The sequence below is a fragment of the Carya illinoinensis genome, chromosome 6, assembly GCF_018687715.1.
Source record: "Carya illinoinensis cultivar Pawnee chromosome 6, C.illinoinensisPawnee_v1, whole genome shotgun sequence".
NCBI classification, from domain to species: domain Eukaryota; kingdom Viridiplantae; phylum Streptophyta; class Magnoliopsida; order Fagales; family Juglandaceae; genus Carya; species Carya illinoinensis.
Window position 1 is genome coordinate 33,101,763 of NC_056757.1, and position 23,798 is coordinate 33,125,560.

Genomic DNA, 23,798 nt, shown 5'->3' on the forward strand with positions numbered 1-23,798 from the left:
GCGATGAACCTGGGAGATACAATTAAAGAAGGAAATCAAGGGTTCGTGCAGGACCGTGCTAAGGCAATGATTTTCCTTCGGCACCATCTTCATGAAGAATTAAAAACTGATTATCTAACGGTGAAAGATCCACTTATTTTGTGGAATGATTTAAGGGAGAAATATGAACACCAGAAAACTGTAATCCTCCCAAAAGCTCGTCATGATTGGATGCACCTGAGGTTGCAAGACTTCAAGAGTGTTAGTGAGTATAACTCTGCACTCTTTAAAATTAGCTCGCTATTGAAATTATGTGGTGAAAAAGTCACTGATGATGACTTGTTAGAGAAGACATATACTACTTTTCATGCTTCGAATGTGCTCCTGCAGCAGCAGTATCGAGAGCGAAAGTTCAAAAAATATTCTGAACTTATATCTTGTCTTCTAATAGCTGAGCAAAATAATGAGCTTTTGTTAAGAAATCACCAGTCACGTCCTACTGGTTCTATATCATTCCCTGAAGTGAATGGTACTAGATTTACATCATTCCCAAAAGCGAATGGTGCATCTTTTCAAAGAAAACGAGGGCGTGGACGTGGTAGGAAAAACTATAGAAGTGAAGGTCCTAGAAGTCACCACACTAAAAGGGACAATAATAGATATATACCGTACCACCAGAAGTGGTTTAACTCAGAGAAGGGCAAAGGTCCCCAAAACAAATTTTTAAAGAAAGATGAAGATGGATGCTATAGATGTGGTATGACTGGACATTGGGCTCGTATCTGTCGTACAGATAAGTACTTGGTTGACTTATATCAATCTTCTATAAAAGAAAAAATAAAGGAATTTGAAACAAATTTTACTGAACCATCATATGCTTTAGATTCTATAGATGGAGAAGATATTACAAGTCTTGATGTTTCTGATTTCTTTGAGGATTCTAGTGGTAGAGTTGATCATGAAAGTGTTCCTTTTTAATTAATGTATGTCCTTTATCTTATTATAAAATATTTTTATATTCTGCAATATTTTGTAGTAATGAAAGTTTTATTTATTCTTTTATACTTGTTATAAATTATTGATGATATGATTTATCTGAGAATGGAAATGGAGCATCCCTGAAGGATCGCCTTAAATCAATAATTTTATTGAGTATTTCATATGAGTGATACTTGTACCAAAAACTCATTATGATTTATGCACCTGAAGTTGCATAATTGAAATTGTGGAAAGAATATATATTTGAATGAACGTCTCGAATGTGCTCCTGAAGTAGCAATATCGAGTATGCTCCTGAAGTCGCAATATGAAATGCAAACGTTCACAATATATTCTAAATCTGTATCAGTGACTGAGCAAAATAATGAGCTTTTGATAAGAATCATTATTCACTTCTTACTAGATCTACATCATTCCCTGAATTAAATGATAATGAATTTATATCATTCTATTCTCTGAAATGAAAAGAATGATGCGTTTCATTCAAAGAAACTAAGAGATTGGACGTGATAATGAATATCTTTTTGGGCCAGAAGCTCGTATTGGAAAAGCTGTAAGCTTTCTCTTTGAGATGATATTATACAAATTATTGAATCAAATATTATGTTGCATCAAAAGGTGATATGATTCAAAATATTTGTATCTTTTCATGGTTATCTTGATCATCCAAAATCAATTACGATAAGTCGAATGATTTTCATATGGACGTTCATAAAAGAACCAGAAGATTCTTCTACTATAAAGTTTTACCACCAGAAATGAAAAGAAAAATTTGCTTGAAGCAAATAAGATGAAATTATTCGACGTTATCTTGATTATCATATGTGAACCAGAAGTTCAGATGATAATTAAATTTTGGATACAATAAAATAAAAATGTCTCATATTCTAGCTGCTAAAATCCCAGTTAGGATTGAAGCCCCTGTAGGACAATTAAGAAATTCAGCAGTCTAAAGACATGTATAAAGGCATGTGAGACTTATCGATACAAAAGATAGAGTATCTCAAAAGAGAAAGGCATAAATAATTTGGTGCTCCTGAAGAGGCTATACCCACAAAACAAGCAATAAAGTCTATCCAAATTCTCTGTATAAAATTCTCCTATATAAACTCCTGAAGAGGTTTTTCATGAAAATGTATTCCCTTGAAGAGGGACAGGTACCTGAAAATAATGAGATCTCGTTACATTTCATTAATAGAGAAATTATGGATAGAAATAAAATTGTTGTCGACAATGTATTTCCATATGAGATAGCAATTGACATTACCAGAAGTAATGATGAAAGTGAATCAAGAATCGTCGAAGAATACGACGTAAAATATTGGCCAAATTTGAAAGAAACAATTCCTGCAGAATTGATTCACTAGTAAAATATGATGCATCGGGACTTATAGTCCAAACACCTAAAGAGGTGATGCTTGTTGAATGTCAGTGGGTATTTATGGAAAGGAAATAAAAATGTGATATATAAATCACGAGTCAGTTTCTCAATTCCTGCAGAATTGATATCACTAAGTAAAATGTGATAAATATGGACTTGAAAGTCCAAACACCTAAAGAGGTGATTTTTGTTAAACATTAGTGGATATTTATATATATGATATAAAAAGCCTGAAACTTTTAATATGAAAATTAAATATAGAAATCACAAGTTAGTTTCTCGAAGAAACAATATTGATATGATTTTAAAGTGGTTGAAATCATATTGAGATTTTTATTAGCTTGAAAGTTACCGAGAGTTTGGATATGCATGATTAACTGCATATTTATATGGATCATTGGATCATGATATATATATATATATATGAAAATCCCTGAATGATAGAAAATGTCTGAAACTTCTAATATGAATATATCTAGAAATATGTATTCTATCAAGTTTCAAAGATCCTTATATGATCTAAAGCAATCCAAACACAAATGAAAACAAGCTATTATTGCAGTTTATATATATGATTTAAATGTCATTGAGGCTCCAGAAGAGCTCATAAAAACTGCACATATTTGAAATATAAATCTGAAATCCTTGCGGCTTCAAGGGGAAGATGGATGATGTTATTAGTCATGAAATACCATCTTTTAATACAATTAGTATTTCAGATTAATATTATGGGTTTGATATGAAGTGTGCATTATTAAAGAAGAAATAAAAGGGAGCACATAGAACATCTACCAAAAGATAGAAACACAAATATGAATATTTGTGAAATATTATTTTATTATCTTGAAGCAAGAATTACAAAAATTTGAGACACTTTACCTCATTCTTCAAACGCTCTTGTTTTTCAAGAATCTGCATAGCATCCCTATCTAAAGGGGTGGACAATCGAGAAGAAGATTTAAGCAAGGATTTTAAATTCCTATTCTCTTTCTTTATTGATTCTATCTTCATGTTGGACTCCAGAAGAAGTCGCTGAAGTATAGCAATATTCTCGTGGAGATTGTCAACTCCACAAGTTCTGGATTGCAGTCGCTGAGAAAATGCGACAATGGATGATGAGTATCGGGTATTGAGACTCACAAGCTCATAGATAGCTTCATTATCTGACCTACGAGTCAGATCATTATATTTCATGATAGCACCTGTGGTAGAAGCAGGAACAGCTGATGAACGAGGTGCAGAATACCTCATATATTGACCCTGAGAAGATTGCTGAGCCATTGCAGAGAGAGATTGCAGGATAAGAATGCTGAAAGAGATTGTAGAATAAAAATGCAGTATGATTACAGAAAAGTGAAGAAGATGAAATGCGAATGAAGATGAACTGAATATCTCTTTTATAGAGAAAATTATAATACAGCATCTCTCGTGAAGCAAGAGAAAAGAGATGGAATATAGTTTCATAGCTCTGCGGCGCCTGACAGCACGTCTGACACCTACAGAGGAGTTGAAAATCCAGGTGCTTGTCTGATCTTAAAAGGCTGGCTACCGTTTTTATTAAAAAATGAGGTTAGCGGTTTAATGTTGATGAATTCTCCACTAACTGTGTTATTTACAAGAACTCCAGAAGAGTACAACTCCAGAAGAGTAGTGATGAGCAGAAAGATCCAGTTGTGATTATTTTATCAACATGGATCAAGTCCACAGTTAGTTGGATGTACAGATGCGAGTTATCTTTCAGATACACACAAGAAGATCATTGCAATTCATGAGAAAAAAGTTGAAATTGATATCAAGAAGGTACGGTCAAGTAAAAATCTGGCAGATTTATTCACTAAAACATTACCAACTGCAACATTTAAGAAAATTATGCAGAACATTGGAATGCGGAGGTTTGAAGACCTGTTATCATGCACTACCAACTGCAACATTTAAGAAGATTATGCAGAATATTGAAATGCGGAGGTTTGAAGACCTGTTATCATGCACTTTTCAGGGGAAATAATGTCTTGAAGACTTGTGCCGATTGTACTCTTTTTCCTTCGCTAAGGTTTTATTCCACTGGGTTTTCCTTTGCAAGGTTTTAATGAGGCAATCTTAAATCACTCGGTGATACACATGAATACTGTACTCTTTTTCCTTCGCTATTGGTTTTTTCCCACATGGTTTTTCCTTAACAAGGTTTTAACGAGGCATATTCTTTAAATATGGTCATCCAAAGGGGAAGTGTTATAAACTATCTTGAATTGTATGACCACATTTATCTAGTCGTCAAATGCATAGTGCATAGTGCTAGTATAGTACTAGCATAGTGAGTTGGTCGACATATGCATAGTGCATAATTCTAGCATAGTGAGTTGGCCAACATATACATAGTGCATAGTGCTAGCATAGTGAGTTGGCCGACCTATGCATAGTGCATAGTGTTAGCATAGTGCAGCATAGTAAGCTAGCATAGTTCCCTTTGTACGCCTATATATATCGTTGAATTCTTTAAGAAATTCATAAGTTTCATAACCTTTCTGAGCTCTATCTCTTTCTCTCTCCTTTTAAAAGTTTTATAATACGTTATGGCTCTCTCTTTTTCTATAATTTCATAACAATTATTTTATTTTTTCTTTTCTTTTATTTAATAACCTGGGTCGGAATTACGGGTGTTTTCTTGTAATGACTCGGGGAAAAGTCCAAGTCACATCCGGGTCTATTAATCCTTACTTGATTAGGATAACATCAAATCAAGAATATTATCTTAAACATTAGAGATAATATTAAGTCAAGAATTTGATTTGACATTATTCTAATCAAGTGATGTAATTTTTATAATATTTTTGTAATAATATGAATATTTACCTTATCTCATCTCTTGCCATTTTTCTATAAATAGAGAAATACGTTTTATATTTAAACACACTTGAGAATAGTAAAGATGTAGCTCTCAAAGTCTATCTCCCCTCATTATCTTCCTCCTCTCTTCTTTATCTCAATTTCTTTCATATTTTGTATTTTGTATTCATACTTAATTTATAAAACTGAATTTCTATACAGACGGAACTAATGTTGAACTTGACAATTAATGTGCATATATAATAACCATCTGTTATACTTCACCCACTCATTGTCGGACCAAGTGGAGCATTACGTTCCCTATATCTTATACTCTCATCCCTCACCTCTATTCATAGATAGATCTAAGTGAATTAATAGATTATGTTGCTGTAAACTAACCATACCAACTAAGCAGATGCTTTAACTTAATCATCACCCTCGCATTGTCTTGCATCTCTGTCATTCACTTGGATCTTTGGGGTGCATGAATATATCTATCTTAACCATGTTGGTTTCAAATGAATCGTATCAGTTACAGGATGTTCTTAAAAAATCACTTGATCCCATATTAGCCCCCAGGATCGCACTCTTATTACTCCTACACCTTTGAATGATTTTAATTGTATGCATATTAATGAAACAAAAGAGATTTTTTATATTTATTTATTTTTCCTCAAATGCCTTTAGGTGGGTTACGCAGAAACATTCTCAGTTATCATTGTGATGTTAATCCGACATACAAATATAATTTTTCACACACACACACATAAAGTTCTTATACCCAGGCTTGGTGGGGCCTGGGTCTTTTTGGTGTTTAAAAAAAAAAAAAAAAAAAACTCTGTTTCAGGTTGCCTTACCGCATTACTCTTAAAATTCTGATTCCGCTCTGTTTGTTACTCCCAACATTCTTATCTTTCCTTTCTGCTATTCAGAACCATAGAACAGAAATGATTTGTGCAGTCGGAAAATGCAGTCGGCGTGCAGTCGGCTGTATAAAAAAAATTAATACAGGACCTATATAAAAAAAAAAAAAATTATTTTTATAGCTTTTTATAATTCATGCAGGTCTCCCTGAATATAAAATAATTTTTTTATAATTTTTTTTTATTCATTCCGTACAGCCGACTGCACGCCGACTGCGTTTCCCGACTGCGTGTAGCAAAGCCCACCATAGAAATATCTCGTCCTAGAGTAGATTTCCATTTATTTGTATTTTTGTAGGATTCCCCTACAAGAAAGAGACAACTTGAGAGCTCACTGGTGCCCAACAAATGTTGCCAGTGGTACCAATATATCCATGCTTGCGAGAGAATCTTTGTGGGTTTCCCATAGAGTCCTCCTGCGAGTGAAAGGTGGAGAGAAAAACCTCAAAAAAGAGGAAAAAAAAAATTATAAATGGAAGTTTCACTCAAAACTGAAATGGACCCAAGAAAGGGAAAGGACAATATCACCATCTAAGGAGCAAAGAGAATCAAAGAGATCTTGCCTGTCGTTGAGGCCAGCCCCTCCTCTCCTCTCCCTATTACATATGGCTTGAAAATGAAGGAAAGTTGGGTCTATTGTTTACTCCAAAAGCAAGAAGATGCGATGAGGGTTGCCTAGCCAACCGTTTTCGTGGTCCCCCAACCATTACCACAAACCTAACACTGACAACCTCGTTCCTTATATAGTAAAATTAAGATCTAAATGCCTGTGAAAAGTTACAGAAGACAAACTTTTCTTAGAGATTACGGTGATGGAGTGGAAGGAATACTTCATGTCCATTGTTGAGGCTTTGTTTGGTTAAGATCTATTATTATTGCTTCATCCGAACGGCTTATATCTTCTGCATTTTTCTTCAACTCATGGATAATTGCAGATCAGACGAGGAAGGAATACTTCATGTCCATTGTTGAGGCTTTGTTTGGTTAAGATCTATTATTATTGCTCCATCCGAACGGCTTATACCTCCTGCATTTTTCTTCAACTCGTATAATTGCAGATCAGACGTGTATCACCATTTGTACAAAAACAGATAACTCTTCTAGGACAAAACACAGTCGGACGTTTCAACCAACAATTCCTTGTCGTGTCTATTTTCTCTTCGGTTTTTTTCCCCTTCTTTGCAAAGGCCAATATAACTTTTACTGCTGCTGAATTCATTCCCACCTTCCAAGTATCATCTGAAGTTGGTGATGTGTTAGCTGCTGCATAGATGAGTCACTATTTATAGCTAAAACTGCAGAATATGTACATTTGTAAAGGTTCCTATAATGCCTGATTTGCATGAATTATTGTTAAAGACATTCAATTTACGCATCCTTCCTGTACTGACAGAAAAAAGTTATGGCATGCTGACTACTGCACTCTGAATCTTTTTCCTGATTCCTTCAGACACTCAGGGGTGTCTTACACCTATATATTCATACATGCAGACATTCTATATATTTATACACACGCTTGATGTCTAAGAGATTTTATACAAATAAATTTATAAATTGACATAATTTAATATGATACATTAAATTATAATTTTTTTATTAAAAAGTAAAAATATCATATATATATATATATATATATAACGATATATACTTAGCTGACCCTTGGAAAATCCCAAATTACCAAGTCAAGTAATGATTTCATACAGTAGATAGTCAACAACTATCTGCAACAAGATAACTAAGATAATTGGCATAAAGTAATGCTCTGCAACAGCACAAAAAAAGTACTTATGCGACTCAAAGTGTGGAAATGCAAGTTGATGTGATATACTGTAATCCCGTTTTAAAGTGGTAGTAGGGACATGAGACCACTACAACGAATTGAATGTGAAAGGATATTTAGATATCTTTGGTCCTCTCTCCTCTCTTTTTCTATCTGCATCTTTCTCTTTCTCTCCCTCCCTCTCTTCTTTTAAGTGTAATAATGGTCTGTATTCAACATTCTGCTGCATAAATTATCAGCATCTCAATCAAACATATTACTCTTTCCAAAGGGAACTCAGACGGTCCACCACTGTAAGCTCAGTGCTTAAAAGTTGTCGCTCAGTTTCAACCGTCGTAGGGACAACTTGTACCACTCGAATTTAAAGCCACTTATTCCATTCGCATTTATAAATATTTTTGTGACAGTTCGACGCAGCTTTGATTCACTTTTGTAGTGGTTTGTTTATACTTGCGTAGTAAAACACTTAGTCAGAATGGCAAAAATTAACGAGTAATTGCAGAGGATGGCTAACTAGATAGATTGGCTCAAGTCTTTGTGTATTTGCCCTGCCCCACCCTTGGTCCTCTCATCCATCTCCATCAACTTTTATTAGTACCTCTGGCTCTAGCGTTATTAATCTCATTTGTTGTAGTTACAACAGAAAGCAAACAAAAAGAAAAAACCAAGATTTTTAACCTAACAGGCATTGATCTTATTCATACTATGAGGCAAGTATACATACAAATATATACGAGATGTACTTTAACAACGAAAACAAAAAAAGAAAAGAAAAGAAAAAAGAATATGAATCAGAGCATGTGGAGTGAACTCGTTCAAGAAATTGTATGATGGAAATTTCGATTCAGATCTCCATCTTCAAATTGCTAGCTTCGATGGAACCTGCAAAACAATTTAGTGCTGTTAGGGTAAATACTTGATAGAGTAACAAAGATATATCCAACATGAAAGCAAAAAAGAAAGCTTTTTATGCTAGTTCTATATCTTACCTGTAAATGGTTGGTATGGAAATGAAATTGATCTTTCTTGATGGAATTCCAGATTCAAAAGGTTTTGTAAATCAGCATCCCAAGTTGGAGGAGGCTGGAGTTGCTGCAGAACAAGGCTGATCTATTTTAGAAAAACTGACAAGTTTAAAGAGAGAATAGATCATGAAAATACAGAGTGCTGAGGCAATTACTGTGAAGCAGGATGCATCAAGATATGGTTCGGGGAGCGATACGGGAGTGCTGAGTGTTCTTCGAAGTGCCATGTCAGGTGAGTTCAACCCCATCTCGAACCCACAACATGCCGCCACTTGTTGTACTGGATTAAACTGAAGATAGGCAGGATTAGTCATTTCGGATGACATTCCAATTGTTGGAAAATCGGCTGAGCAAGCAGGAACCGTCTGTTGATATGGAAGGACAGAAAATTGTTTCAAGAAATTGACCTTTTTCTAGCCAGCATTTTCCAAGCAAAATGGATAATTAACATGTTTTTGGGCTATTTTACTAAACTTTTCTATACCTCTTTTGCAAAAAGGTCATCAATGTTGAAGTCAAGCCTGGGATTCACAGCAGCTAGTTTCATGGACAGAAACTGCATATATAAATAATGGGAGGAAAAGATTCAGAAATTTAAAGTATAAGCAAAAGCATAAGGACTATGAAGACTAGTAGGTAAAGCCACCTCTACTTGTCGTTGAAGGGATTGGACATAATTGATGATTTCATCGAGCATTCCAGCTTTCCCCGTGATTTTGTTGCACCCTGGTACTAAATCTTGCAGATACTTCATTCTCTCGCTGATCTTTTCCCTTCTCACCTGCATAAAACATTTAAACATGACATCAATTCCACAGATTGCTGAAGGGAAATTGCACAAAGCAAAAAAATCGTTGATTATGACAAGAAGTATGCCTAAAAGTGAAAAAAAATGTCATAAATTCCTACTCACTCTCTCAGCTAAGCTGTGGCTGTCAGTGGCCTGGCCGCGACGTGCCCGGACATGAATATAATCGGGCTTTTGAACCTCGGAAGCTTTTGAATTCTCCTTTGACGAATCAGCAGAAGTCTCCCTATTGTTGGTCGTAGGGGTACTGGTGTTGTTTTTGATTCTGGCTTGCTCTGTGGTGATCTTTGATTCCCCCTCTTCTGCACATGCTTTGCTTCTCTTGTATTTGGCGTCGTCTTCAGCAAAAACCTAAGAAAAGTCGAACAAGGCATTGATTTAAAACAGAGAGAAATCAGGTAACAAGAATTGTTCATTTCACCCCCTACAAGATACTGCGCAGTTAGGAGACAATAAATCAGCACCAGGAAAAAACGCATTGAAAACCTAAGGAGGAATTTTTGCATAGTTTTTATGGTCTTCATGGTAAAAACATCAGAGAAATTATGATGATAAAACAAAGACAGACCCTCGCACACCTTGGTGTTCTGCATCTTATCAGCCTTTCTCTTCTTGGAGCTGTCTCTCCCAGCTGCAGAACTCATCTTCTCCGCCGGCACTGACACTTTGTCTTTCGCTTCGGGCGCCGATTGCGCCTCCGTGGGCGGGCAGCTAGAAGTCTTTGAAATGGAAGAGTTCATCTCCAACCCTGTAGGACTCCCATTCATCGATCCACCAGACCCAAACCCCATATTGGGCAACTCCAACCTGCCCAACTCAAGCCACCCATTTTCCAAGCCCGGGTCCGGCTTCACTGAGTGGGTCCCCACATCATCAAGCACCGAGCAGCTGCTGCCGCCCACCACCAAATCTTGAAAATTCCCAACTTGATCCGCCTGACTTGTCTCCAAAAAGACTCCGCCAAAGTCACTGCCTCCCAAATAGCTCTGCTGCCACCTCACGCGAGCCCTCTGCCTCTCCAGCACCGTCATGTCCGTACACTTACCAGGCCCGTTTAGACAGTGCGACATCTCCGGTAACGCCCTGTTCATCAACTCCTCCGCCACGAACAAAACCAAAAGACCCTTTCAAGAAACAGAGAAAAAAGCACCAGCTTTTGATCTGCGAAAGAACGCAGTGCGCCTCGGTGAATAGAAAAGGTGGTGGAATTGGTAATCGGATTAGGCAAACTTCCACTATCTGATGCCCAACACACACGAGGCTTTTGTGAGCGAGCAAAGGTACTGTGCTGCTGACTATTGCTTGTTACGTGGGCGTAATGTATGTATGTAGAGATGAAATGTTCTCTTTTGCAGGACTAAAATGTATATGGTAAAGAGAAAAGGAGCTAGGTGTGGGGTATATATAAAGGCCAAAAAAAAGTGGCGGGGACGTCTGACAGGGAGGGTATGCCGGGATCTGACAACAACTGGCCGGAATTATTGTGTGAGAGAGGTAGAGAGAGAGAGAAGAGATACGGAGAGAGTGGGTATGTGAGAGCTTACGCTGGGGAAGAGAGCCATCGAAGGTATCCATAACAAGGGCCGTGGGCAGTGGGCCCCACCAACATGACCGCCACGTGGGACTGTCACAGAGAGGAACGGGTCAGCGACCAATTTAGTTTCGATGCAGTCAGGGATTTAATTCGCAGCAGCGAATACATGTAGGGATCATTAAATTCGTTATTTATTAAAGAAAGTGATATTTACCGTCGTTGTGTAAGTAGTGTGTAGTCATTTTGAAAAAAATAAATTAATATGAAATCTACATGAAAAAAAAATTAACTTTTTAATCATGAATCTCACTCTTTTTTAAAGCGATTGCGCGGCGTTTACAATTCCACGACTATATGTAATATTATTATTTATTAAATACCTTCTTTCTTTTTTTTCCAAAAAGCTAAATGTTAAAATAATGTTTATTAGTATTGTTATTATTTTCTATCTATATAATGAAGGATTGAAGAAGCTATTGGTTATCATATAAAGAGTGAAACAAGTCTAGTTTTTATGTATAAAATTATATATATCCGTGTTTAAAACTCAATATTTTATTTAAATAGATATTGAATAATGCTGCATATAGTAATAGAGTACAGTAATATCGTACAATCGTTTTGAAAAAAATTAAAATTTATTATAAAAAAATTAATTCATTTTTATATATATTTCGTATTTATTTATTTTTTTAAATGATTACATGTTATGTACACACTCGCAATTACAAATATTATTTCTCTATAAATAATTTTGACTAAGTTTGCCACTTTGACAAATCCTATAATTGATATATTAATAATGGGGTTTGAATTATTTAGTATTAAAAGATGAAAAACGTTATATATATTGATAATTTTATCCACGTAATTATACCAAATAATGAATATATTAAAATTTAAAATTTAAATAAAAAAATTAATAAAATAAAATATTATTCATAAAATTATAAATATATATAACAATATTGCTGTGATTGTGTTCAAAAATGGAATAAAAATTAGAAATACCTCGATATAGAAAAAAATTCTGAGCTTGAATGATTGATGATGACCAAAAGTTCTCTGCCGGAAGATGTTATTTCTGTTTGGGTTTTCGGGCCCCGCGAAGGGTGGCGGGATGTTACGTTTTCACCAAGACGTGGAACTATGCACGTGGCAGCTTCCTGTGTTTTGGATCTGACAACTCAGAAGGGTGACGTGGAATATGACGAGTCATGTATGGCACAATTTGGTACCTGGGAATTTGTAAAGAGATTTATATTTAACTAATACAAGAGAGAACAGCCTCAGAAGGACCTAACGAACATTTCTTCCCCCTCCCCCACACTCAACTCGCAATACCGGAGCGTGGAATTCACACTAAAGATCTCTGCCGACTACCAGCTCAATCCTTTTCCAAAAATGGTAAGAAGGGCTCTATTTCAGCAGTAACTTCCAATCCATAATTTCTGTTTTAGGAATAATCAATATTTTTTACTTTAAAAAGGCATCAATCAATCAATTCTAGTAATGAATGGTTTGATTACCAAAGAATCTTTAGAACTAATTAAGTAGAGACCAAAAACATAGATTAAGAAAGCTTTATGCATTAATGATGACACCTTTGATCGATGGTGTTTGATGTTGTGGTGGAGGTTAAAGGGTCAATTCCATAAAGTTTTAAGGCAATACAAACTCCACAAAAGGTCTTGATTTTTTAGTTTACTCTTAGATAGTGATTGTTTGGATTGCAAATTTTAAAGTGACAATTAATCATATATTAGAAAATTGAATAATTTAAGACGATCGTGTTCGGTTATTTAAATTTATGTCGTGTTAATTTAATATATATATATCTATGAGAAAAGAAAATGATATATAGTACTGTATATTTAAGAATCGTTTGGATTGAAAAATTTTTTTATCTTATATCATATTATCTTATCATTATAATTTTTTTTTAAATTTTCCCATAAAATATAATAAATAATTCAATATTTTAAAATAATAATCATATTAAAAAGTAATATCTTTACAATATTTTACTTCCATTCTATTATTTTGTAGATTATTTATGTAAAAAATAAGAATTAATCTACTAGTTGATAGATAAGATCGTCTAGTACCGTAGATAGCATAACTTTAAAGCATGTTAATGTTTATTAATTTGTAGGGGAGTACTCGATCCAACATAGTTTGCAAATTTTGGCAGCCACTGGACATAACATTCTATTGCCAAAATCATCCTTTGCTTGCAAAATTATGAAACCAGCTTGAAGCAATGGGGAAGAAACGGGTGGTAGATAGATATAATTTGCCAATTTGGAATGGTGGGAACAGGTCCAGAGAGGATGAAGGCTACTTCCATTATCAACTTATCACCAACTGGACCCTCTCACCCCCCTCTCATTTTCATCTTCCTTTATAGTGTTCATCTCTCTCTCTCTCTCTCTCTCTCTCTCTCTCTCTCTCTCTCTCTCTCTCTCTCTCTCTCTCTCTCACGCGCACACACACACACACACACAAGCGCGCGCGACCTTATACCGTAGCTAAAGGCAGGCAGATGGGGCCTCTCTTTCTCTATGTATGTCGCTTTCTTCTATCACTTTCTCTTTAAATGGTCTTTATCAACATTAAACTAACCTGTAGCCCCCTGTAATTTGTCTTTCTTTTTGCTCACTCAAGTGGTTGCCATTCTTATATTTGGCTTGACTATAGCCCCCAATGGTGCAGTGTATTTATCTCTAGCGCTTCTTTCATTTGGCCACACCATATAATATTATTGGCATATAATCAGGATGGAGTAATCAATTAAGAACTAATCATTTGACCCTTTTTTGGGTTCACTTTAATTCTGAAGATCAGCAAATTAAAAAATATTTCATAAAAAAATATGGATAATAAAAACATGGTTATGTATCAAGATAATGCTATATATCTATATTGAATGGCTTTCCTTCGTAGTGAATAAATATTATAGCAACCAACCCATTATCACAACAACATGCATGGAAATGATGGAATGATCGAGACATAGAAAAAAAAGAACAATTTTGTTGATCGTGATCATGATATGATCGATCGATCGGCCGACCAAGTGGTCCAATCAAATTTCATGGTGAAGATACAAACACCCCCATGAGCCATATGCTAATAGGGAAACCAAAACAAGAGGACAGAGGCCGCCCAAGGTTTTTGCAAATTGCAGCCGAAATACGGCTGCAGAATCACGCGCAGATCAAATTGATCATGGTCTTTCTGACTTTCCTTTTGCAAAGTGTTATCTTTTTTTCACCTGAATTTAGATAACTTGTTCAAGAAAACAAAAAAGCCTTACGTCCCAGCATATTATTATGAAATTTATTCGAGTTCCTAGATCTTATCTTATCTAAATATGGATAAATGAATGAATATACCTTGTGTCTAATAATAGAGGAGCACAGGGAGAGATATGGGTGAGGGGGCAACGAAATATAGCAGCAGATCCGATGTTTAGGAATCCTAGTTCTCAAAGGTTCTGATCTAGCTATCTCTCTATTATAATGGCGATAGAGAAAGAAAGAATACAAAAGTTATAAGGGTCTTTGGCGATTGTGTTCTGTCTCTGGCTCCATTCCCCTTACAACTATATATATTATTTCTAATCATACCATGCATGGGCTTCTTGATCTCTCCTCTAATGAACCAATGCCAATGCCTCCTACCGTTCCACGACTTTCGACAAAGTAATTAATAGTCGCGCACTCGTGCGTTACGAGAAATTAAAATATATATATATTTTTAATTTTCATTAGTTTAATTCTTTTTATAACTTAATTGAGAATTTATTTTAAATTTTGATCACTACTTACACATGAATAAATGACATATCATCATGTGGTGCAAATGATATTATACGTATAACAAAGCTACGTACATTTGGTTCCTCATTTAAAAAAAAAAAAAAAAAAAAAAAGGTTTTGCATGTGGTGCAGATGATGCATGCATAATAAACAATCATCAAAGAAAATAAAAACAAAAATAAAACGACAAGAAGTTAGTACTAGATAGTAGGGTCGAAGATCGAGCAGCTTCCCATACTGCCATGCAAAGCCTTCAATATACCATATTATATATATATATATATGTGTGTGTGTGTGTGTGTATCTCACAGTTCCAATATCTTAATTAATTAATTTAACGTCGACAGGTATCACAGCTGCATGCATGTTCTGAGCCCCGTGTGGTGCCCATAGTCATGGCTCACGTACGTATTATATATGCAACGATTATATGAGCTAGCAGTTGTAAATTACTGGTAAGGGTTGATGAAAATGTTCGATATACTTTTTTTTTTCTTCTCTATTCGATCTCTCTGTTCGACAAAACTGTTCATTTTTTGCTTGGGTACTTAAATTATTGAAAGAAAATATACGAAGGCAAGATCAACGGTATTATCTAAAGCTAAAGCCAAAGAAACCGTTCGTACGTACGTTAATATTTCTTATGTGTATTAGAATAAGGGTTTTTCTCCCTTTCAGAATTTTGTCTTGAAATACTGATCATGGAGTACTACTCCGATCCTTTGTTCGAAACTCAGTAATTTATAGGGAAAAAGAAATTCAGAGTACTCTTGTGATTTATTTAATTAGTAGCAGTAGTTGTCCAAGATGCATGAACCTGCGGTGCGCGCAACAAGACCATACTAGTTCAGCTTTTTTATGTGTAAACTTGTCATGATGTTGGCTTTTGAGTTATATGATCATTTGCCTTTTGCTAGCGACCTCTTGGGGTTTCCGTTTATATAACATCTAATTTTGTATATGTAGACTGCATATTTGTGCTGTTTTCATCTCCCAAATTAAAGGAGGTCCAGAGACACAGACACAGACAGAGAGGCAGATCAGATATATTATATGTGGCCAAGTTTCAAAGCTCGAACTTTTGGAAAGTTACAGGGAATAGAGTGAAGATAAGTAAGCAGTAATAGTGAAGCTTTTTAAAGGAACAAATAGCAAAGTAGGAACAGTGTAAAGATAAGTACATTGAGACATGGGGGGAAGGGGTCGACTTTGCGATCTAATAAAAGGTTATCTGCATGGATGCATGCATGCATGCATTGTGCATTGAATGAGTCAAAACATGGTCCAAGACAATAAATGCCAGCTGCACTAGAATCAAAGATATGTAGCAGAAAGACGAGTTCCAGAATGGCCAACCCATGCAACATGTCACTGATACAAAATCACATCAATATTTTTGTAGCATAGGGCATATATTATTTCTCAATTCAACTCGGATATTATTGGATGCTTCTGTTGTTTACCAGAAAGAATAAAAAACAAAGGCACCAATTAATAATTAATCTCTATTCTCTTTTACCTCCAATATTGAACAGACTCCTCTCAAAACTATCTACTTTTCCCCCTTTCCTAAGTTTCATATCTAAAGTACCATATTTTCGCCCATGAGATAAGAAAACAAAGACGCTGCTAGAAATTGTGTTGGATGATTCCACCAACTTATAAAAGGGTGCTCCCAAAATCAAAGATACGAAGAAAAATATAAACCCATTATATATATACATATATATATATATATATATATATATATATGTTTTATTTTTTAAGAAATCAAATCAGAGTTGGGTGCATGAGATATTAAAATGCTAGGGAATCATGTAAGAGACATTATCACATGAAGACTTTGAGATAGCTATAAAAAACAAAGACATGAAAAGTCTGAAGTGATATCATATGGTTGAAAATTAAGATTTTTGTAGTGAGGAAATGGAGCCGTGTTTAGGAATATACGTGGGTAAGAAGGATTGATGACTGTGGGGAGGGAAACCACGGATCTGCAGAAATTTTTTGGGGGGGGGTTTTGCCACCCTCACAAGGCCATATGGGTGTGTTCCCATTTCATTCTTTGCTCATGTTCCCCTCCAAACCCCTTCTCTGTCCCTCCCTACGAAGACGAACATATCAATTTCTATGTATATGTCTGCGTTACACACATACATATAAATACATACATATATATGTACATATATATATATATATGTGCAGATGCAGTGAGGCCACTTGTAATTGTTTATACCTTTATTACATATTTCCATGACTAGCTTCTTTGTATTGCATGGTTGATAACGTCATGAATACTGAGGTCCCTGTAAAACACTTATATCACGGGGGCAGGGGGGTCATAGAACATGGTGAGTTGAAGCCAGCTGAAGGGTATGCAAGGTGATTTGTTATGCAATCTTATCAGAAATATTGCTTGTCCTACTTCGTATTCTACTCACCATCTTCCAAGTTGCAAATTAATGGCTGAATTTCTTTATTCCGGATCCAATGCCAAATGATTGACCTTTTTTTACCATTAAACCTATTAATAACCAATACTATCGGATTGGCTTTTCAAAACTCTGGTGGTTGGAGAGTTGTTTTGATATCATATCAAATCATCACTTGTATTAAAAGTTTAAAAGATTGGAAGAAATAAATTTAATTATTTATATTACATTTTAATACAAATAAATAGATTTCACATCTCCTATTACTAATGAAAACGGTTTGATAATATGCTATGGTCGTCTCGATTATACTTATTGAGATAAGTTTTTGAAAATAGTGTTAACACTGTGTTTCATACGCTTTGGGCCTGATTCTAGTAACTCGAGTCTGAAACTTTGTACCTGCACACAAATGAAGACAAGGGCAACTTGTTGGAGTCCGGGGAGCCTCTAATACCAAAATTTGTTAATTTTCTTAGTAAATTGTTTGGAAGTGCCTAAGTTTAGATAAATACATCTATACCTAACGGGCAACTTTTGTACGAGGTTAAGCAACGCTTGGGCCCTCCTTTAGGAAATGGGGCCTAGGCTAGATGGGCCCCTCACGGTAATGTATGGGCCCACCCCATGGCCCGAGGAAGGGGGGGAATCTCCCTCACAGATGATTTCCTCTGATTATGGTATTTAGACCTCAGTCAATAGAAGACGATGATGCTCTGGTGACCAAGAAAGAAAACATTAGCTCTTACTGTTTTGGGTTTTCATATTAGAAGTCCATAGGGATTTAAGTGGACAACCAAACATCTAAATGTGGGTATCTCCAACTGTAAATTAAGATGGTGGGGGGGACTTTAGACTTTAGTCCTTCAAGATTATGATGGTGCTTCGTTGGATGCAAAGCAAAAGTCAATATGATTTTGAGAGGGCCAGCTGTGATGAGTTACTGTTATTATTATTATTATTATACTATGATAGTTGTATGCAGATAGAGGTTTCTTCTTGTCCTTTTGAAATTAACACTCGTGTAGAGGAAGTACACTTTCATGGCACACAATGATTTCAAAGGACAGCTAAAAAGGAAAAGGGATCGAAAGTAAAGAATCAAAGTCGCAGTTTTTCAAGGCCGGAATGATAAGCTTTGGCGACAGATGATGGAGGAATTATTATATATGTTACTTCGATTCGATTCGATTCTCTTCGGTCTTGGTTGTACAATGTATGTCAACTCGAACTCGACAAGAACCAATGTACCAGATCAGGTTCAACAGTCAATTATGCCCAGTACTCCTTTGGGATCATCATTCTTTATAGTTTTACACCCACAGAAAAATTTCATAAAATGAAATTGTTTTGTGGACAAAGCATTTTTCAATATATTTTCCAATTTTAAAGAAATATAAATACAATATATGAACCTCTCTATATTCAAGATTCAATGATTGTTTTAGCCGGGGAAAGATCTGGTAAAAGCAAAGGGCTTTGTGGAGTCTCAATTGCCTGGCTCGTTTAACACCACAGCTATTGGGCCTTCAGCAACTTCTAGCAGGGTACTGAGGATTTCAAGTTTTCACCACGGCCCACCATGAATTGGATTGGGCCAGATATGAAAAAGTTGCAGTTAGAAGCCCATTAGATCCTAACCCTGTTTTTATTTAGAGTTTTGCTATATATAAACACAGTTGCACACTAATTTGTATATCAATACTGATTTATTCATACTTAAAATTTAAATTAATATTATTTTTAATAAAATTTACTTTTTAACCAATTACATCATATTGGTGCACAGATTAGTACATAATTATATTTATAATTATATTTTTCCTTTTATTTGAATTGGAAAACGGCAAGATTTGTACAAACAATTCGTCGTGGAAAATTGATAATGTGAATATGTTGACTTCTTGGTTTCTAGAAAGGCCTCTGGCTCAGTAATCAGTGGAATCTCAAGCTGCGGTGAAGTAGAAGTAAAAGCGGCAGCCCACATTTTATCCCAAGTCGTTTAGAATTCTGCCCAAACAAAAACGTGACTTTTTCTTCTGATACATGTCAGCTAGTCTGACTTTTTTTTTTTTAAACATTCGTTGCATATTTATTTTAAAAAAGAGTAAAATTTATTTTTAAAAAATTAATTTTTTTTATATAAATTTTATATTTATTTTTAATATATATATAATATTTATATAATTTATAACTGTAAATATCACTTTTCTTATAATGAGAATAGTGGAAAGGGGAATAACATTCCGGAAGAAGAATATTTTTATCCCTTCCGAGTTTCAAACAAATTTGATCACGACAGTTCGAGTTTTTCCAGCTCGTGTCCTCAGCAAAATTCAATTGGGTCGTATTCATCTACCATTATCGAGAAGTTTCGGGCACATAGAATTTTCAGGAGTTCTTTGTTCATGACTAAATTAGTGCATTGATACCAAAAAATACACACAACGACCTCAACAAAATCTCCCACGCGAAGGAAACACAACCTCACGACAGAGTTGTCCCTGTAATGCACTTGAAAAAGTGGATGGAGTAGAAAAGAAGAAAGCTAAATTTAGATCTTCAATCGTCACCTTTGGGTTTCAACTTTGAAGGAAACTTCTGCTTAAAAGGAATTTGAGGGGAACTGATACATAGCCAGGAAGAAGGAAATTTCCAAAAGGAAATACAACATCATGGCAGGTTTCTCCCTGTAATGCACGTGAAAATGGGATGGAGTAGAAAAGTAAGAAAGCTAAATTTAGATCTTTCCTTGTTACTTTCGGGTTTATACTTTGAAGGAAACTTCTGATAAAAGAAAATTGAGGGGAACTGATAGATACAGCAAGGAAGAAGGAAATGTCCAAAAGGTGGGGACCGTGGGGGTAAGGTTGAGAAGGGTTGATATATAGTGTTTTCCATCATATCAACGGCTTTGTATCAATCAAGATTTATTTGGTAAAAGGATGTTTTATATTTCCCAGAAAAAAGATGAGTAGATAGAAACAAAAGAAAGGTAACTCATTCGTTCTTATTGTCTCTATAAAACCACTAAGCTAAGTTAAAGCATATTAACTTAAAGCAATTGTGGAACAGATCCTGTATCATCAACAAAGCTTTTGATATTCTACTCATCACAGATCCTGTATCATAGTTTAAATCTTGACTGAAGCAGCAAAAGCAAACGTCAGAATATCCGAGTATATGTTATTGCTATTAAATGAATTGTATTCTAACTTTTATGCATTTAAACTCAATATAGCATAATATTTTCGTGCATAATGTCTGACCAGGAAAGGGTAGTCAGTTATCACGCATAATAGTTGGCCAGTCGATCAAGCAATCGACATATTGGGCAATAAGCCAACACCAAACACCATGCTGCATAGGTGGATTCTCTCATGCACCATGATTGAGCAATAACAAACACCAGTAGGCTTGAGCTGCCGCAAGTCAATAAAGTTCTCATAAATATATCAATAAGCCAGCAAATTAAATATAAAAAAAGGTAAGGATAGTGGTGTTTGGTAATATAATCAAGTTCAATCGGCATCTTCCAAGTGGATCGAAGTACTCAACGACTGGCCAAGTTCACCAAGTACAGGTTAGGGAAAATTGTGTAATGAGCAAGGATTGCCTGCACAATATTCACCCAAGTCTTGTATTATGGTACCATCATGCGCCATGAGGAAGCATCGGGAAACTTTGAGGGTTTGAAACTACGAATATTGGTTCTTGTAGCCTCTGTTCCGTTTGCTTCATTGGAATACAGTCCCCAGGACATAAATTGATGTCCTGGTTTATATTTGAAGTGGAATTTATGCATTCAAACTCTGGCACTATCTAAACGAAATGAAGTCCATTTAAATTTGCATGTTTATATGCCCCTTTGAAGTGCATACACCATACTAATCCAAAAAGTACAGTACTGGGCATAAATTTATCAAAACACCATGCTAAAAGAATCAAGGTTTAAGAAACAAAGCCATACAGTAATACTAAAGAATACAACATAACCAGACATGTTATAGCTTTCAAGCCCAAACAACACATACCATGACCAATAAGTTAAAATCTAAAGTTTCTAAACACAAGTAAAAGGGACGAAGAAAAAACAAGATAATTGTCTCGTTCATGGGTATCATGGTATCACTTTTTTTCTAAATTAAAAGCATCTACCCGAATTGTGGCTGAGCCTATGCAACTATCTGCACTGGATACTTGTCAATGCAATCTTCCCATGGACTATTAGGAGACGGTTTCACATTCCGGAGGGCCTCCCAAACAGCACTGTTACATTTGAAACCACTCCCAAATGCAATCTGCCACACACGGTTTCTCTTTCTCATCCTCCCCTTTGCTTCAGTATAAGCCAGCTCATACCAAATCGAACTTGACGAAGTATTACCAAACCGGTGCAGAGTCATCCTAGACGCCTCGACATGTGTTGGGAGAAGCTGCAAATTCTTCTCAAGCTCATCAATCACAGCCCTCCCACCAGCATGTATGCAAAAATGATCGAAAGCGAGCTTGAAATCCGGGATATAAGGCTTCACTTTCGCATTAAGCAGTTTTTTGGTCACCAAGGTAGAAAAGAAAAGAAGCTGCTCGCTTATGGGAAGCACGAGGGGACCCAACGTTGTAATATTAGCCTTAAGAGCTCCACCAGCAATGGCCATGAGGTCCTTGGATAAGGAAACCCCGGTTTTCCCCGCATCATCTTGCTCCTGATAAACACACCTAAAGGCCTTATCATCAGCCCCACGATGAGTCCTCACGACATGTACGAGCTTATACTTAGCTCGCCGCCTATCGGACGATTTGTTCGAAAGCAAAACAGCAGAACCACCGACTCTAAACAAGCAATTGGGTATTAACATTGACTTCTTGTTTCCAAAGTACCAGTTCTGAGTAATGTTCTCGGTGCTAACAACAACTGCATAAGTGTTCCTATGAACTTGCAGCAAATCCTTAGCAAGATCAATGGCTATAACGCCAGCACTGCACCCCATACCCCCCAAATTGAAGCTCCTAATATTACCTCTCAGCTTATACTTGTTAAGAATCATAGCCGAAAGTGATGGCGTTGGATTAAACAAACTACAATTCACAACGAGAATACCGATATCCTTAGGTTTGACATTGGTATTGGCGAATAAGTTATCCAAGGCTCCAAACATGACTTGCTCCGCCTCTTCTCTCGCGGCGGACATGGATGGCCGAGGAGGAAGATAGTGCATAGCTTCAGGGACGTACGTCTCCTCGCCCAAACCGGAGCGTTCAAGAATCCTGCGCTGGAACTCCAAAGAAGAGTCGTCGAAATCACCGGTGAGCTTGGAGTGCTCCATGAACTGGTGGAATTTGACCTGGAGATGCGACGGCGGGCGATAGCAGGAATAGTCAACGAGGTAGACGGATCTCGGTCGGGTCATGATGTATACGGTGGATCCGAAAACAAGAACAACGAAGAAGATTACAACGCTAACAAGGTTGTACTGTAGGTGGAGCCAAAGTAGGTGAAGATCATCGGGATTGAGCTGGGAGGCTTGAATGAGAATGACGGCCATCAAAGGCACTAAACAGAGAGTCAAGAGGTAGGAAACCAGGTAGTGATAACCCAGTTTCACGTACTTTAGATTCACGCTTTGAAGAAAGTCCGGCAGCCTCCGGCTCTGGTGGATCTGAACCCCATCGGAGGTTGCCGTCCGCTCAGATTCGGAGCTCATATTTTTTTTTTTTTTTTAATTTTTTTGGGAAATTTTTGAGGGTTGTCGAACTGCCAGCCAGGGTGCTATATAAACTCTACGAGGCCGCCAGAAAAAAATAAAAAAATAATGAGAAATAATAAAAAAAAAAATCTCTGAGCGTAACGGAGAAAGCTGTACATACGGACGGATCTGTACCTGAGTGAAGAGAGAAAATGTTTAATGAACAGAAATGAAAACTTTTCAAAGAAGATTTTAACAGATTTGTAAAAGTAATCGAATCCATCAAGGAATGGTTTAAAGGCCGTAATCTTCATAGGGTGGTGCTACACCCAGAATCCTCACCTAATGGTATTTTTTTTTCAAATACTTTTTTAAACACTTTAAACATTTTAAAAATATATAAAAAAAGTACAAATTTATTAAAAAATATTTCTTTAATTAATTTTTTTATATATAATTATTTTTACGTATTTTTATATATTTTATACACTCTATTAATTTGATTGGTTATTTTTTTTAATATAAAATAATTATTTTGACCAATTACATGAATAAAATATATAAAAATATATACAAAAATAATTATATATAGTATAATTA

The 23,798-nt window shown here is 35.8% G+C and overlaps 2 protein-coding genes across 4 annotated transcripts; both read right to left on the minus strand.

Annotated features, from left to right (window-relative positions):
* Positions 1–8,558: 8,558 nt before the first annotated feature.
* LOC122314376 (transcription factor bHLH63-like) lies at positions 8,559–11,276 on the minus strand. 3 transcript variants are annotated; one of them, XR_006243696.1, is made up of 7 exons: positions 10,300–11,276; positions 9,827–10,072; positions 9,560–9,694; positions 9,398–9,469; positions 9,069–9,278; positions 8,878–8,993; positions 8,559–8,770 (listed from the first exon to the last, which is right to left on the minus strand). XR_006243696.1 is itself a non-coding variant. In XM_043129909.1 (7 exons), exons 1-7 carry the CDS (start codon positions 10,810–10,812, stop codon positions 8,733–8,735), a joined length of 1,242 nt encoding a protein of 413 aa, XP_042985843.1. In that variant the 5' UTR covers positions 10,813–11,276; the 3' UTR covers positions 8,559–8,732. The 3 variants fall into 3 exon arrangements, 2 of the variants coding, with proteins under 2 accessions (XP_042985843.1, XP_042985842.1); XM_043129909.1 differs by having other exon boundaries at positions 8,878–8,980; positions 9,069–9,203; XM_043129908.1 differs by having other exon boundaries at positions 8,878–8,980; positions 10,300–11,274.
* Positions 11,277–21,461: 10,185 nt separating this feature from the next.
* On the minus strand, positions 21,462–23,462 carry LOC122313517 (3-ketoacyl-CoA synthase 4). The gene has a single exon (XM_043128602.1). The coding sequence runs from the start codon at positions 23,214–23,216 to the stop codon at positions 21,687–21,689; it is 1,530 nt and encodes a 509-aa protein (XP_042984536.1). The 5' UTR covers positions 23,217–23,462; the 3' UTR covers positions 21,462–21,686.
* Positions 23,463–23,798: the final 336 nt, after the last annotated feature.

What these genes read in the sequence shown, in the direction of transcription:
- LOC122314376 (XM_043129908.1), bottom strand. Translation starts at nt 10,812, where the DNA reads ATGAACAGGGCGTTACCGGAGATGTCGCACTGTCTAAACGGGCCTGGT. An exon ending in ATGACCTTTTTGCAAAAGAG is followed by an intron (nt 9,279 to 9,397) that starts GTATAGAAAAGT and finishes CCATATCAACAG; the next exon opens with ACGGTTCCTGCTTGCTCAGC. An exon ending in TTGATGCATCCTGCTTCACA is followed by an intron (nt 8,981 to 9,068) that starts GTAATTGCCTCA and finishes CTTGTTCTGCAG; the next exon opens with CAACTCCAGCCTCCTCCAAC.
- LOC122313517 (XM_043128602.1), bottom strand. Translation starts at nt 23,216, where the DNA reads ATGAGCTCCGAATCTGAGCGGACGGCAACCTCCGATGGGGTTCAGATC.